At 38.0% G+C, this 16,244-nt stretch overlaps 1 protein-coding gene across 2 annotated transcripts; it reads right to left on the minus strand.

Moving 5' to 3' along the window:
• Positions 1-838: 838 nt before the first annotated feature.
• On the minus strand, positions 839-15,221 carry N6AMT1 (N-6 adenine-specific DNA methyltransferase 1). Of its 2 annotated transcripts, XM_004757450.3 has the most exons (6): positions 15,047-15,220; positions 13,017-13,103; positions 12,199-12,289; positions 7,069-7,152; positions 2,806-2,947; positions 839-1,709 (listed from the first exon to the last, which is right to left on the minus strand). In XM_004757450.3, the coding sequence occupies exons 1-6, from the start codon at positions 15,178-15,180 to the stop codon at positions 1,603-1,605; spliced, it is 645 nt and encodes a 214-aa protein (XP_004757507.1). In that variant the 5' UTR covers positions 15,181-15,220; the 3' UTR covers positions 839-1,602. The 2 variants fall into 2 exon arrangements, with proteins under 2 accessions (XP_004757507.1, XP_004757508.1); XM_004757451.3 differs by lacking the exon at positions 7,069-7,152 and having other exon boundaries at positions 15,047-15,221.
• Positions 15,222-16,244: the final 1,023 nt, after the last annotated feature.

Consider the following 16,244-nt stretch of genomic DNA (forward strand, 5'->3'; position numbering starts at 1 on the left):
AACGCGTCTCATGTGGTTTCCTTCTGTGTGCAGACATCCCTGGTGTCTCCGTATGCTCTCATCTCTTCTTGTAAGGAGGCTGGTCAGACTGGGTCAGGGCCCACCCTGATGACCTCCTTGAACCTTAATTATCTTCTCGAGGCTCTGAGGCCTCTGCTTTCAGCTCAGGTCATGATGCCAGGGTCCTGGGATAGAGCCCCACGTCGGGCTCTCTGCTCCGCAAGGAGCCTGCTTCCTCCCCTCTTTCTCTCTGCCTGCCTCTCTGCCTACTTGTGATTTCTCTCTCTGTGTCAAATAAATAAAATCTTTAAAAATAAACAAATAAATAAAAGATGCCATTTTTTGGTCTGTTCAGCAGAGGAGTTCATGGGTCTACGGTCAGGCTTAGGAACTTATAATTTTCAAAAGCTTCTCCAATCGATTCTGTGGCCCAGTTATTATTGTTATTTTTGTTTTCTTCTTCTTCTTTTTTTTAGATTTTATTTATTTATTTGACAGAAAGAGAGACAGCAAGAGAGGGGAGTGGGAGAAGGAGAAGCAGGCTGCCCACCCAGCAGAGAGCTTGATATGGGGGATCTGGGGCTCGATCCCAGAATCCTGGGATCATGAACTGAGCCCAAAGCAGACACTCAACAACTGAGCCACCCAGGCACTCCTAGCCCAGTTAAAAATAAATTCTAGATTCTGCTCACTTTGACCCTACACATATAGGCAAGAAGAAAACAGAAATATATGATAAAGGATAAAAGCCAGGAAAAAACTCTGACCAGGGAGAAACATGGAGGCAGAAGGCATTCTAAATAACAGCGATAGAATGGAGACAACGAGCAACTGAAAGTAAATTAAAAATAATTTTTAAATGAAAACATTTTACAAATAAACAAGTCCTATGTTATCATTGTGCAAATGGTACCATAAAGAGCAAATCCCCTGTTCCCTCCTGCCATGTATCGTCTGAGAAGACCCTATGTTCACATACACACATACCCTCTGCTGGGTTTCAAATTTATACACACATGTATACAACAGTATTAAACTGTTCCGTAATGTTTTTTTTCACTTAATGGTATATTAGGAACACCTTCAGACCTGACTCATGTTTAGTGGCTGGATATATCACTCCTGTTCAGATTTTATACATAAAATGCAAATAATATATATCATATATGCATTTACTAGCACTTACGCAACTATTTCCATAGGAGTGATTACCTACCTACCTATGCTGTGTTCTTCCCACCTCTTTCTTTCAAAAAGATTTTATTTATTTATTTGACACAGAGAGGTCACAAGGAGGCAGAGAGGCAAGCAGAGAGGCGGAAGTAGGCTCCCTGCTGAGCAGAGAGCCCATTTCGGGGCTTGATCCCGGGATCCTGAGATCATGATCTGAGCCGGCTTAATCCAGAGCCACCCAGGTGCCCCTCTTCTCACCTTTTTCTATAAAACCTGACAATTTCACTTGTTAACCAAGAAATGACTTCAGTTTCAAAATATGCCAAATACATTCAGCTTCTCCCTCTCTATATATTCATATATATATTCAATATAATAAATATTATCAATATGTACATATCCAGCATAATACACAGCACACACTGTAAGTCAGGACTTGGTGAACTTCAGGACTGAGAGGAGTTCTTGGCCTGCTTGCCTGGAAAGTGCAATAGTTCCTCGTAGACCTCTTGTTGACATTGCTTCCAAAATTTCTTCTAGAATAAAAATTAATACAAAAGGTAAAATCAAAATCATCTGGTGAAGAGTGTATGATCATTAAACAGTATGACTGTAAATGCAGACTATTTACAAATTCTACTCATCTGAGAAAATAATGTATACCAAGTAAATTTCTATTGAGACGGACTTTGGTCAAATGGAAGCACCTGCATTTTCAAGGTATCATGGAGAACTCTAATCAGACTGAACTGCCTTGCTATGCAGCGGTGGCTACTCTGGATTCAAACATTAATTACATTTGTCGTTATAGCAAATAATTAGTTTAGTTACTTCACTCTCATCCTGGCCTTCCACACTTCCTCTGGGATGAAAAAAGTCAATGAAAGTAGGGCAAATTGTACAGTGACACTAAACAGTGCAAGTAAATGAAGTAGCTTATTTCTTTCAGGGATATTGAAAAAGCAACACCTTCCCTTTTGTAAGTAAGTCAGAGTAAAAAGACTGAATTAAGAAAATGGAGTTATAAACAAAGGAAAACTTAGTAATCATGATGTGATTTGAAGGGCTAAGGATGTAAGGTATAAGATGAAAATCAAACTTCTGTAGTGAAAGAGAAGAAAGATTACAGTCAATTTAGGTATGGAGTCATCTGGAAACCGAGATCTAAAAATCCATCCCATGAGCCATATCCATGACAAAACCTCACACAAACTGAAGAGTCCGTAGCAGAATTGTTAAGGGCACGAAGACTACAATGTGGAGGGAGAAGACCGCCATGTGGAGCGAAAATCCGTAATACTCAGGGTGAGGTGTTAAATGAGGGTATTACAGATTGTGTGTTTGAATTATGAGCTTATCAACTAGGGGAAAATCTGTCCTCCCCCCCCTTAAAAAAACTGTACTTTCTAAAACAAGAAAAAACTACATCTTAAAAATCTCTCTCTTCTTTCAATATGAGTGTTATGTTTGTTGTGAGCCGTTGTCAGTGATTCTATTTATAGTATTTCAGGTTACTTTATAGTCTTTAACATTACTAAGTTTTGCTTTCAGCAAAGTGGTTAATGATAAACTGGTGGTTTATCTTTAAAGTACTTTAAAGTAAGTGGTTAAAGATAAACTGGTCTGGATTACCTGGATTGTTTTCTTTGATGGTAACTAGATAGAAGAATCCTCTTGGTGACAGGAGATCTGCAGCCAGTGGGAAGAATCGGTCCATGACTTCCCGACCATTTCTGCCACCAGCCCAAGCTGCTTCTACTCCATGACTTCCTACCTGTGACCATTTAGAAAAGACTGTTTTGTTTTGATTCAAGTTACATTTAGAATCACACACAGAATCTTTCTGACAAGTAACATTCACCAAACAAGTATATACTTTGATTTTACTGCTGTCCATGAGGCAGAAAAGTTGAATCTGAGCCCCACCATTTCCTAGCCCTGTGACCTTATGTAAGTTTGTCATTTTTGTGAATTAGTTTTCTCCCTTATCTGTAAAATCAGAAAAGCAATAGTTTCAACTGTAAAAGTAGAAAAATGATAACAAATTAATTTCTTCCATTGCTAGAATCATGGAGGAACTATATTTGAAGTTTGAAAACACTGCTCTGCCCATACCAAGTGCTTAGTAGTAGTTGTTACTATTTATGCAGTGTTTATATTGATAGACATTAAGTGATTCTTATACTTACTACAGAAGAATCAGGAAGAAACTAAAAGGGAGCTCTTACATTATAAGAGATCTACTTTGCAGGAAGTTAGTTTCAACATGTCCCGCTCAATCTGGCTTTCTTCTAGATTAGAGTATGAATTGTACAGACCTTTTTAGGGAACCCATTTAATACATAAAGGCTCACCAAAGCATTTCTTCATGTAACAATCTAATTATATCATAAAAGCAAAACCCATGAGATTTCATGAGGTCTTAAAAATTTTTAGATTTTTATCATTGTATATTGTTTTCAAAACTAGAGAATATTTTGAAGAAACCATTCAAATACTATTTTAATCCTAACAATTATTTTCTTCCTATATCTTTCACTGGTTTTGTCCATAGGTTAGTTTAAATTAATTGTATACAATCATGCTTACTGTTTTTTTTTTTTTAAAGATTTTATTTATTTGCCAGAGATAGAGAGAGAGAGCACACACAAGCAGGCAGAGAGGCAGACAGAGGCAGCGAGAGAAGCAGGCTCCCTGCCGAGCAAGGAGCCCGCTGCGGGATTCGATCCCAGGACCTTGGGATCATGACCTGAGCCAAAGGCAGCTGCTTAACCAACTGAGCCACCCAGGTGTCCCCATGCTTATTGTTTTTATTCATTTAAATGGTATACATTTCTTCATTAATTTAAATTTCTTTATACCTATACTATTTTATCAATAAGAGAAATACATTCATTATACCTGCTTTAAAAAAAAACTGCACTTTCCCTTTTTACTGTTTTGCTTGTCTGCTCCTTCCCGATCTCTCTCTCTCCCTTTCTCACACACACAAAGATACACACACACACGCACGCACACACAGAGTTTTTTCTTTTTTGTCCATGTTTTACAAAGACAGAATTATATTCTGTATTTTTACCCAATTATCTTGCTTTTCTCAATCAACAATACCTTCAGATGAGCTCTTCATATGATCAGGTATGGTTCTGATTTACTCTTTTAATGGCGGCCTAAGATTTTATAATGCAAAAGTATCCTATCTTATGTAGCTATTGATGAGCACCTGATGCATTCATTTGCTAAAATTTTTTTGCCTCTAAGTTTTTTAAAAGATTCATTTATTTGTTTTAGAGAGACAGCAATGGAGCCGAGAAGGGGCAGAGGGAGATAATATCCAAGCAGCCTCCTGCTGAGCGCTAAGTCCCATGCGGGCCTGACTGCACCACCCATGACATCAGGACCCGAGCCGAAACCAAGAGTTGGACACTTAAGCAACTGAGCCACCCACGCGCCCCTTTTCACATCTAATTTAAATTATTCCCCTATCTATCATAAATGTCCTGATACAATTTTCCACCAATTATGTTAGGAAACTTATCAGTTCTGTTTTCTGTCAAGACTTTCCTCCTAGAGACTTCTCTTTCCTGGCATTCCTAGAATTACTTCTTTTTCTGGGGCTCTTGTCTTCCTTTTCCTTGGTTTACCCTTGTATTTTGGTGCAGCCCATTCTATGGATGTTTCATCAGGTAAAATGGTCTGTGGACAGACACACTGGATGGTGATAAGCCTGTCTCTCGTTCTTCTCAACTAGGACCCCTCTGTGCTAGACCCTGTTTATATGCCTCCCCAGGGATGCTCAGCCAGGTTTATCTGCTTGAATTAGAAATGACCCTACAGGGAGATCTCTTGGCTCAAGCAGATTCTTACAGACCACAGAAGGAGTGTTTCCATCTTTCCAGGGAGGAGTCATGTTTGGTGGTCTGCTGCTTGCCTGCTACCTGAGCCTTGCTGGGCCTGCTCTTGATCCTTGGCACACACTAGAAGTGCCTCAGCTCCTGTTTCTAGATATACCAGTAAGTACAGCCACAATTGTTTAGATGCACAAACTCCCATTATTTTTATATTATGTCTCCTGGATCTAAACCCTAAGTCTCTTATCTTTTGCCTTCATAATTTCCTTCTTTTTATTTTCATGCGCTGTGCACTATAATCTTTCATCGGATTTCCAGAACACTGATTAGGTCTTGACAGAGACCAGATCCTCTTTTAATTCATTTCCTGATGTTTTATTTTGTAAAACATGTTTTTAAAGCTCAAGGAAGTCTTCATTGTCCTACACTTCGATTCTGCTGTCCAGCTAACTGCTCAGCTCATGGGAATTATGACACTCACTCTCGCTGTTGGGACTGTGAAAGAGCAGAGGTCCTGCCTCCTCTCAATCATCTCCGTGTTCCAGCAACTCAGCAGAAGCAAGTACGCAGCTTAGTAGTGGAAATGCGGGAGAAAGGAAGCCCATTCGTGTCCCCATGTTCCCAGACTCTCCTCTTCATTCACTAGTCTCGCCAGAAGTTTACAGATCTGATAGACCATGATTTACTTAACTGCATTTCCTCTGTACATATATAGGTTCATATTATTTGCCATCATAAATAAACATGCAATAAGCATATTTTTATGAACATCAACTTTTATTCTACTGTTGAATTATCTTTTCTTTCTTTCTTCTTTTTTTTTTTTAAATATATTTTTTATTTATTTGACAGAGAGAGAGAGAGAGATCACAAGTAGGCAGAGAAGCAGGCAGAGAGAGGAGGAAGCAGGCTCCCTGCTGAGCAGAAAGCTCCATGCGTGGCTCCATCCCAGGATCCTGGGATCATGACCTGAGCCAAAGGCAGAGGTTTTAACCCACTGAGCCACCCAGGTGCCCCCCCCCTTTTTTTTAAAGATTTACTTATTTATTTGTGAGAGAGAAAGACAGCAAGACAGAGTGCACAAGCAGGGGTAGCGGGAGGCAGAGGGAGAAGCCACCGAGTAAGGAGTTTGACACAAGACTCCATCCCAGAGTCCTGGGGTCACAACCCAAGCCAAAGGCAGAGGCTCAATCGACTAAGCCACTGAGGCGTCCCTTGAATGATTTTCTTCAATTATATCTCAAGGACTGAAATTATTGGACTGAAACATTTTTATCATTCTTGAGATTTATTCATACAGTCCCTTCCTAAAGAGTTGTACTAAGCTGCATTGGCCTCAATCTCTGTTAACCCTATCACAATGACTTTCCTTCTCATAGGCGTTCCTAGTCAGAGGAGCAAGAAGTTCTCAGTTGCTTAGCTGCCCTTCGTAGTAATAGCAGCTACACAGACTTTGCCATCTCGGCAGAGGACAATGTTTATCAGCCTTGCCATGATTCACTGATGAATAAAACAGGATCATGAAAAGTTCAAGGAAAGCGGCCTTAGTTCATTATTAAACTTTGTCAACCTTGACCATTCTCTCTTTAAATTCAGATATGATTTACCTCTTCATTATTGAGATTTTCCAAATCATGTATTTCAAGATGTTTCTTTTCCCTACCTGAAATAAGAATCAGCGCCCCCACACCTGTGAAAGGAGTAAATTGTTGACTTTCAGAAAGAATTCCTATAATGAATTTAAGGATGATTAAAAATATTGTTTTGCAAATTTGCCATTCATGATAAAGGGGACACATACACAAATTTAAACATATGGCTTGATTTTGATAGGAATTTTAAGGATGAATATGGGTCACTGTATTTCCATTCGTTTGAGATTCCTTTCCTGTGTCTACCAACATACCTGACTATTGACAATTATGAGTAATATCAGACCGGTCTGTATTGATCAGCAGCTGATTAATGTCATATAATGAGTTCCTTTGATTTTATAAGGAAAATACCTGAAAATATTAATAATTAAATCTTGTTACCATCTTACCTCTTCAGGTGGAGTCACTACATAGGGGGGATTAAACACCAGAAGATCAACTTTTTCCTTCAATCTTGGTAATAAGCCTTTGACCTAAATGTTTTAATAGTCAGAATTTTAAACTGGACTCAGAATTAAAATAGATAAATACATAAATCTTTAAAAATACTTTCTTCCCATGTTTTTAGAGAAAAATGCGTTAGAGGACTAAAATTATAGACAGAGATAATATTTTTATATTTTCTTCAGATATAGGTTAAATGCATTTACCTAAAAACAGGAAATTAAACTATTTATCAGGATGAACATAAAACGAATGTACAAAAAGCCTCTGCTTTTCAACAGCTCATATGTTTACTTTTGGGTTCACTTTTGAAGATTAAATAAGGAAGCAAGCTCTCCTATGTTCTATATAGATATACATATGTTTTTAACCTATTGCTCTAGCTTAAACATTTATTTTCTGTAACCAAGAGAAATGTTTTATGAGATAACAAAAAACATGAGAAAATACATACGTATAAAAATAGATATACATATATGTGCATATATATATATATGCTTTACTCATAAAATAAAGATATATAAATAAATGTATTGGCTGGAACAATTAGATATCAAAGAGAGGACTGAAAAAAGTAAAAGAAACACTGAAAATCTCAGTTGTTGGGCATTTTGTAAATCTTTAAACCATTGGGTGCAATTTTCTGTGAACCCACAACAAAAATGTCTTTTTGAACAAAGTGCTTTCAGGGCACAATGCCATTTAAAGTATTCCTTTGGTTCCTCTGATGACTGAATTACATACCTACTCACAGAACCTGGTCTCGTCATGCCACCCTGCGCTGTCACAGGCACAGTAAGGTAAAAACACCGTATGTGGATGGGACATCACCTCTAAAGCCATTTCCTTCAATTGCCACTTTGTAGAGGCTCTCATCCATTAATTCTGAGGCTGTTTCTTTTCTTTTCTTTTCTTTTTTTTTAAGATTTATTTATTTGAGAGAGAGACAGAAAGAGCGCGTGCACACATGCCTGAACAGGGCAGAGGAAGAGGAAGCAGACTCCCCACTGAGCACGGAGCCTGATGTGGAGCTCCATCCCACAGACGCTGAGATCCGGACCCGAGTTGAAATTAAGAGTGGATCAGTCGGGGCGCCTGGGTGGCTCAGTGGGTTAAGCCGCTGCCTTCGGCTCGGGTCATGATCTCAGGGTCCTGGGATTGAGTCCCGCATCGGGCTCTCTGCTCAGCGGGGAGCCTGCTTCCCTCTCTCTCTCTCTGCCTGCCTCTCTGTCTACTGTGATCTCTCTCTGTCAAATAAATAAATAAAATCTTTAAAAAAAAAAAAAAAAAGAGTGGATCAGTCGGTCACTAGCAACTGCGCTTAACCAACTGCGCGCCAACCAGGCGTCCCCTGAGGCTGTTTCTTGAGATGGAATAGCTGAAGTACTTCAAGGCAGGGTCCGAAGTCTCGGGAATTTTATTAACATTCTTAAAATTCTCCCATATAGGCACAGAGACCTGCCATTATTCACTAAATATTTTTCTTTAAATGGACCTTTTTTTTTTGTTAAATAAATTTGCTCTAAAGGGAAACCAGTATTACTTCCTGGAAACAGAAATGACTACAAGAATAAATGGGATATAAATTTAAAAAAATGTCATGGTTATAGTTACTGCTTCCAGTCTGAGAGTGATGCAGGCCTTCTGCCTCTTTGTTAAAGAGACATTTGGTGGGGCCCCTGGGTGGCTCAGTCAGTTAGGCATCTGCCTTCAGCTCAGGTCATGATCCCAGAGTCCTGGGACTGAGTCCCACATGGAGCCTCACATGAAGCACCCCCACCCCCACCCGCTCACCGTGGGGGGGGCTGCTCAGCAGGGAGCCCGCTTGTCCCTCTCCTCCTCCTGTCCTGCTTGTGCTCTCTCTCACAGTCTGTCTTTCACATAAATAATAAATACATAAATATGTAAATATGAGACTGACGTGCTACTACTGGCTAACGAGGCACCTCATAAATATTTAAAATAAATAAAATCTTTGAGAGGAAAAAAAAGAGACATTTGCAAATGTTTAAAAGGTGTTAAAACTGAGACCTTCTCCCAGATGTGATCAAAATGGCTGAAGGAGGATTAGAGAGGAAAGAGCTTTTATATCATGTGATTCAAAGTTATTTAACACTCAGTCATACCGTCTCAGTACTGGGCACATCACTGGGCGATTTACACACAGTGTGAAACACTGCCTTACTGCTTCCATTTTATCCCGGTTTCTAAAAGCATTTCTGTTTGTCATCTTAATAGGCCTGTTAACTGTAAAGTTCAAAGAGAACACACGAACAGTATCTTTGAGGAGGTGTTATGGAGGTACCTCTTCTTTCTCTATTCATTTAAAAAGTGAAAAGTAACATTTTTGAGGGAAGTGATTCAGGAATACCTTTGTCTGCAAGTAGTAAGATGACTAGTTATCTGCTGTTCCTTTTGGTAGTGATACTGCAGCATGAGGAAATATATTTGAAATCACCAATTTTCAATTACATAAAGAAATTAAGTTTCTCACATTGTAAAAAAAAAGAAAAAAAAAAGTCCAGAAGGTAATATTCCAGAAATGTTGAGAAGGGAAACTAAAAAAAAATTTGCTTTGTAATTGTTTATAATGGCTCTGAGGTGGGGGCACCTGGGTGGCTCAGTCATTAAGAGGCTGCCTTCGGCTCAGGTCATGATCCCAAGGTCCTGGGAATGAATCCCATGTCGGGCTCCCTGCTCAGCGGAGAGCCTGCTTCTCCTCCCTCTGTCTGCTGCTCTGCCTACTTGTGCTCTCTATCTCTCTGTCAAATAAATAAATAAAATCTTAAAAAAAAAAAGGTTCTGAGGTACTATATATTAATAATCATTGCAGTATGGATTTTAAATAAAGGAAAAAATTGATATTAAAATACAGAAAATTATGTAGTTTAGAAAGGAAATGGATTTAAATGAGAATATGAGATATAAGGTCTAATCCCACACCCCCCCCTCCATCCACATTCAGCTTTTGGGTGGTCTCAGAACATTAGAACAGATCTAAAAGTGGGGAAGTAAGCAAAAATAGCCTCTGACAAGAAGTTTTAAATTCAAACAGCAAAATGTACTTGATTTATAGGAGAGGCTCTTATTTAGAGCCCCTGAACTCTTAGCTTAAATACAAGTTTAACTAAATCACTTGTTTGGTATTCTAGCAAACAGCACATGGAAAGAGAGAGCAGAAATGCCACTAACAGGAAACAGTAAAATAAGACAACATAAAGCAAGGGAAAAGAGACAAAGAGGAGAGGAAATGAAAACTCAAATCACTGCAGGCTCTAGCTACTCAGTGTAAGGCAGAAAGCCCTGAGTAATCCTCATCACAGCTAGCACAGAAAAGGAACTAAGGCTCATCTTAATGACCCGGAATCAATCAAAGATCAAGTTATGTTTAGTTTGTTTTAGGAATGTAAGGAAAGCCATATGACATATCTGAAAAAAGTCTTTTTTCTAAAACTAAAAAAGAAGCAAAATAAAAGTACTGCTTGGTAAACAGGTAAGCTGAGTTATCTAAAACAATGATTTTGATCATGGCTGTGGTCATCTATGCCTACTGTTCTGAATATTAAACAAACACAGAGTTTTGTAAGTGGATCATAATCTGTGCTAATGCCTCCTTCTTCCTCCTTTCTTTGTCAGCATTCAGGGTCACCATCACCTCAAACCACCGAAAGAGTTGACTGGCACAGACTACCATGAGCCATGTCCTGAAACAGCCGGGAGACTTCTAGATTTAGAATCAATGGTCTGGGCTTAAATTCTGTAATTATCACTCTCTTAGTTACAGGACTTTAAAAAATGAACCTCACCTCAGTTTCTACCTCTGTTAAAATAAATATATTCTGAATTTCTTATTTATCTAAAGTTTTATTATTATTCCAAAACCATATATTTAACACTAATCATGGACACAATAAAGAAATAAGTTAAAATTTTAAAGGGCAAAACCTTCACGGTGATCCCCTGTAAATCACCTGAGTACCTTTCTTGATAATCTAGTTTTTAATAGCAGTAACAAGTTCTAATAGGTAAGAATTTCTTACATATTTGGCTTAATTCCGTCTAAGCTGAAAAATCACTTCTGAGTTTAAAAAAGCAGAAAAGCTAAATACTCTTAACACTAAGAATACACATCACGAAGCACGGAAAGCATTTTTATTTCTATCCCTATCTGGTACTTGGTGTTAAGATTCTTTGCTTACAAAAAAGCACTTCTAACAACAACAAATATCCAAAATTATCCAAGTCTTACTAATTAAAATATTAAAGGAAAACGGTACTGGGAAATATATGTGTCACTTAAAATGATGGTTCTGTAATTGTGGTGTGTTGTTTTTACCTTCCAGGCCTCATTGCCCTCTTCCTTCTGATTTCATCTCCTTGATCTCTAATGGGTAAATTCTCTATCCTCTCATTCTCAATGAGAATGAGAATTTAGCTTGGGTTGGGCTTATCCCAATGCAGCTGTCCGGGGTGGGACTATGACTCAGGCCTAAATCAGTCATCTGCATATTTCAATCCCCTTTGGCCACAGTGAGAGATTTTGAGATGGCATATGATCCAAGATGATCCAAGCAACACTCATTCTGGGGCTTGTAAGACTAACTAAATAGAAAGAGTTTCTTTCCATGGAAGGATAAGGGAGGTGTTTGCTGAGAAGTAAGAAACAGACATGCAAGTATCTTCTTACCAAGAAGAAAAAGACTACCTAGACATAGAGCCAACAGAGAAGTTCAGAGCTAAGAAAAAGATGCCTGTCATATCATTTGAGTTCCTGAGGCCAGCTGGCACAGCTGTGTGTGTGAAGCCACACACTTTACCTCAGCCAGTTTAAACTGGATTCTCTGTCACTTCTGACCAAAAGATGACTGATCCTTCCAAGACAGTAGGAATTTCCTTTGAATTTTGGACAAGATGAATTACATCAGTTAAGAATTTACTTTGTAAATTATGGGGTATAATATTTAGTGGTTAAAAGTTAATTAATTTATCACTCAAGCTTCTTTGACCTAATCATCTTAACCTTAACTTATTTGAAAAGGAAATTAAGTATTATTGGACAAGGATGAATAGCTCACCAAGTCTGTAATTACTGGCTGAATGTGGACTTTGTTACAGTATGCTGTCTCCAGAGTGCAAGCTGCTGCTTCAGGGTTGATATCAGTGCACCTAGAAACAGAAAAGAAAGAAAACTGTATTTTATGACCATGAGGCAACCTATTACTGAAAAATTTAAAAATGTTCCACAGCTTTTTTACAAAGCAGATTTAGAAAAAAATGAAAATGCTTTAATAATGGTGAAGGAAAAAGAAACAAGATGTTATATTAATGAAAAAGATTGTTATATTGATACAATGTGCAAGAGTAGAAACTACACATACATGCATACACATCTGAAGAAATTAAATTATGAATCTAATGAATACTATGCCACCACAAAAATGAAATTTAAAAGGAATTTTTGAAAAATAGTCATGATACAATATTAAGAACATAGGGAATGGGAAAAAAAGAAAGAAACACACTTGGACCATGTGTGGTAGAATTGGAAATGATTTTTATTTTCTTCTAAACTTTCCATATTCTCAAATTTTCTGAAAAAATTAAGTAATTTTCAATTTTTTTCTGGTAATCATTGCCTAAAAAATTTCAAATTTAGAAATATCCTAAAAATTATTTTGTTGCTTCTATAATTATGCAGTATGATGGAACAGTTTTGGACATGCAGTTAAAATGTTTAGGGAAGAATAATTTATAATCTGAGTCCTTACTACACTTAAGTAGACCCTTTCAGATATATACCATTCATTTATAAAAATGATTTCATTCCGGCAGTCATACCCCTAGTGAATTTCTTAGTGGAAGATGTGGATGAATTTGATATACTTATACTTACATGTACAAAGCTTGAGGACCTATCATAGAGGCTAGGAATGCAGATACCACTCCAGACCCTGATCCAACTTCAAGGCATATTTCCACTCTAAAAAAACAAAATAAAATAAATGAGTAGAGTAGGATAAAAATATACATCACAGAAAATGATGCTCAATCTACTTTTAATGTGTATTTCTCCAGCATCACTCATCTGCAAATACATGGAAATACAAAAGAAATTTATAAACACACTAATTTCTGACAACCACTTTGTGCTCATGTAATACTGTTTAACTCAGAATTGTTTGGGGTGTGTAATTAAAGTTCATAAAATAGACGTCTTCCAATTAATTACTACAAAACATTATATAAAACTATGGAATAAGGTTGAGGGTTGAAAATATTAATATGAAAAACATCAACCCTTCTCACAGGGGTTTAGTAGTTTAGTACTTCCCTAAAATGATAGGGTTAGTTATTATACTATTTATTTATGATGTTTTCTCTATCATTTAAAAGTACGTAACATTCACAAATCCATTAGCATATCCTAGGGGGAAAAAAATTCCCCCTTTCTCTTAATAGATTTAGAGCAGGAAGAAAATTTGTTATTTGTACAGCTGTACACGGAACTAAGAAAATCTCACAGAATCTGATCTTATAATATTAGTATAATTTTAAAATGCTTTTGAATAAATTCTTTATTACACTCTATTTTAACCTTCAATTAAATTTACTTCCCTGCCTATAATCTACATACGCATCAGAAGCACTAGTTTTCTCCAATCACAGAAATGGGTTTAATGGGATGTAGGTCTTGCTGGCTACTAACGCCTCAAACAACTATCCAAAAATAAACTCTAGCAGCTTCTAATTTTTGGAATCAATCCACATTATCTGACAAAACTTTATTAATATGTGGGAAGATCTTATCAGGAGGCTTTTATTTGAAAATAACTATCATGCTTTCATAAACAGAATCTCAAGAACAGAAATAATCTGACTTTATAACAAAATCCGCTCCTTTCACAACATACTTTACAGTGCAATTTGTGCTTGTAAATCTTTCTAGGGTATCGAGACTAAAAGACAAATTACGTTCTGCATTCCAGTAAGTCCCAAAGTTCCATCGTTTACAATGAAAAGCTGATTTAGTAAGCGTTGGGGCACTTTATAGATGGAAAAACCTGACCAGGTTGAAGAGAGAGAAACACAATACAGAAATACAGATCTATGAAGCCTGACTGCGGTTTCATCTTGAGATCATCAACTTCAAGTCTTGATCTTGAAATAAATCTAATTACTCGGATTCCTTTCATTAAAAAAATAACCATGCACGTATTCATTCTTTTAATGTCATTTAACATTTATGGGGGGGCACTTCAACAAGTCAATTTTATTATTTACAAAGTGCTAGGGAAAATTCCATAGGCTGCTAGCTCTGTAGCTAGTTTAACATTTTAAGGTAATGAAACATGACGCTCTGCAGTCGCACTAGCCACGTTTCAAGGGTTCTGCAGCCACACGTGGCGAACCGGCCGGTGGTTCGGGGCAGAATATGCCGTTCAGTGGGTTTCAAAATACTTATCCACGCCACGACCCCACAACCTCACTTCATTTTGTGCCCTTCCCTTACTATAGGGTGCTTTTTTGTACAGTGAGTAAATTAAATGACACGCAACTTTTAATACTGACGAAAACATTTTATATTAATAAGCCACGTTTTTCGGGATATTTGGTTTTTAAACGTGTTCTCACATCACTGCTCTCGGGGGCTTGTGGAAAAGACACGCGCTGGCGTAGGAAGGAGCGGTGGAGCTCCTGGGACCAAAGCAACATGATGGCAAAAGTAGAGAGCTCCCCGGCCCGCTCATTACAGGAATCTAAAGGGAAATGGTCTGTAAGGGTTCTGTGTCCATGCTCGCCACGTCTGCGGACACCGCCTCCTCTCGGGGCAGACTGCATCCCTTCTTTCCCCGGCTCTCCTCCACCGCTGCCTCTGCAGGACGCCCGAGCCCTCTCCCGCGGGGACCCTCGTCCTCCTCGCACCCGGTCAGCTCGGCCGCTGCTGCCTCGAGCGCGTCCAGCAGCAGGAACGTATCCTCGGCGGGCTCGTACACATGGGTGAAGGCGCCGCGGCCCACGTGCCCATGCAGCGGTGTGGGGAAGCTGGGAGCCGCCATGTTTCTTCCCTCTGTCCCACGCGCAGGCGCCGAAGTTCCCCGCGCGCAGGCCCAACAGCGGGGGGCGGGGCAATAGGGGGCGGAGCAGTGGGGGCGGGGCGCCAGAGGCGGAGAGACGAATCTGGGCTTGTTATTTCTGTTTGTTGGTGAATGTTCTTGGAATTTCTAAGTAAACAGTTACGTAATCTGCAACTGCTGACATTTACTTTCTTATTTAGAATATTTAAATTTATTTTATTTCATAGGTTAGCCCTTGATGCAGGGCATCCTTGATTGCTTTTGACTAAAGGGAGTATTTTTTCCTTTATATTCAAAAGTTTTCTTCTATTTCTTGTTTGCAAAGAATTGAAAAAATACATAATGGTTACTAAATTTTACTTTTTTAAACATCAATTGAACTTTAAGTTTTGAGCTTTAAGATTAAAATTTTTTTCTCACTTAATTTTTTACTGTAGTATATTATAAAAATTACCTTCCTAATGTTGAATCATGAAGGCACTTTTTATAAGTCTCACTCAAGCAAGATGATTTTTCTTTTAATATCCTGCTGAATTTGGAATGCTAATAATCTAGCTCTGTTTTGATTATGCTGTCCTCACCAGATGAGTTAGGACATTGTTTCTGGAACATTTGGTAGAACTCATCCATGAAATTGGATGGATTTAGTGGGGTTTTTTTGTTTTTGTTTTTCGTTTTTTGTTTTTAGTGGATGGTTCTCTGCTGTTTTGGGGCATCTTCTATAGATTGTTAGATTCTTCAGACATTTGTACTCCTTTTGAGTCAATTTTTGCAATTTTCCAATAAAACATTTTTACATCTAGTTTTTAAAACTTGAGTAACAAAAAATACAGGTAAATACCTAGATACCATTTTTTAAAAACCTGAGTACCTGTCACCCAGAATTGATAATTAATACTACTTTCTCATATTTCCTTAAGAGTATTTTATTTTAAAAATACATATTTTTACTATTTAATACGTGTGTTAAATGTAATATTTATTATAACGAATTAGCTTCATTATCATGGAGACTCACAAACCCAAAATCTGCAGAGCCAATTTCC

The sequence above is a fragment of the Mustela putorius genome, unplaced genomic scaffold (genome assembly GCF_011764305.1).
Source record: "Mustela putorius furo isolate JIRA1106 unplaced genomic scaffold, ASM1176430v1.1 tig00000832_pilon_pilon_pilon, whole genome shotgun sequence".
NCBI classification, from domain to species: Eukaryota; Metazoa; Chordata; class Mammalia; order Carnivora; family Mustelidae; genus Mustela; species Mustela putorius.

Bases quoted from the DNA above. Each gene is read 5' to 3' on its own strand.
- N6AMT1 (XM_004757450.3), bottom strand. From the start codon at position 15,180: ATGGCGGCTCCCAGCTTCCCCACACCGCTGCATGGGCACGTGGGCCGC. The intron at 12,290-13,016 runs GTAAGTATAAGT...TTCTGTTTCTAG, and splicing joins GGTCCTCAAGCTTTGTACAT to GTGCACTGATATCAACCCTG. The intron at 2,948-7,068 runs GTAAGATGGTAA...AAATGGTCACAG, and splicing joins TAGTGACTCCACCTGAAGAG to GTAGGAAGTCATGGAGTAGA.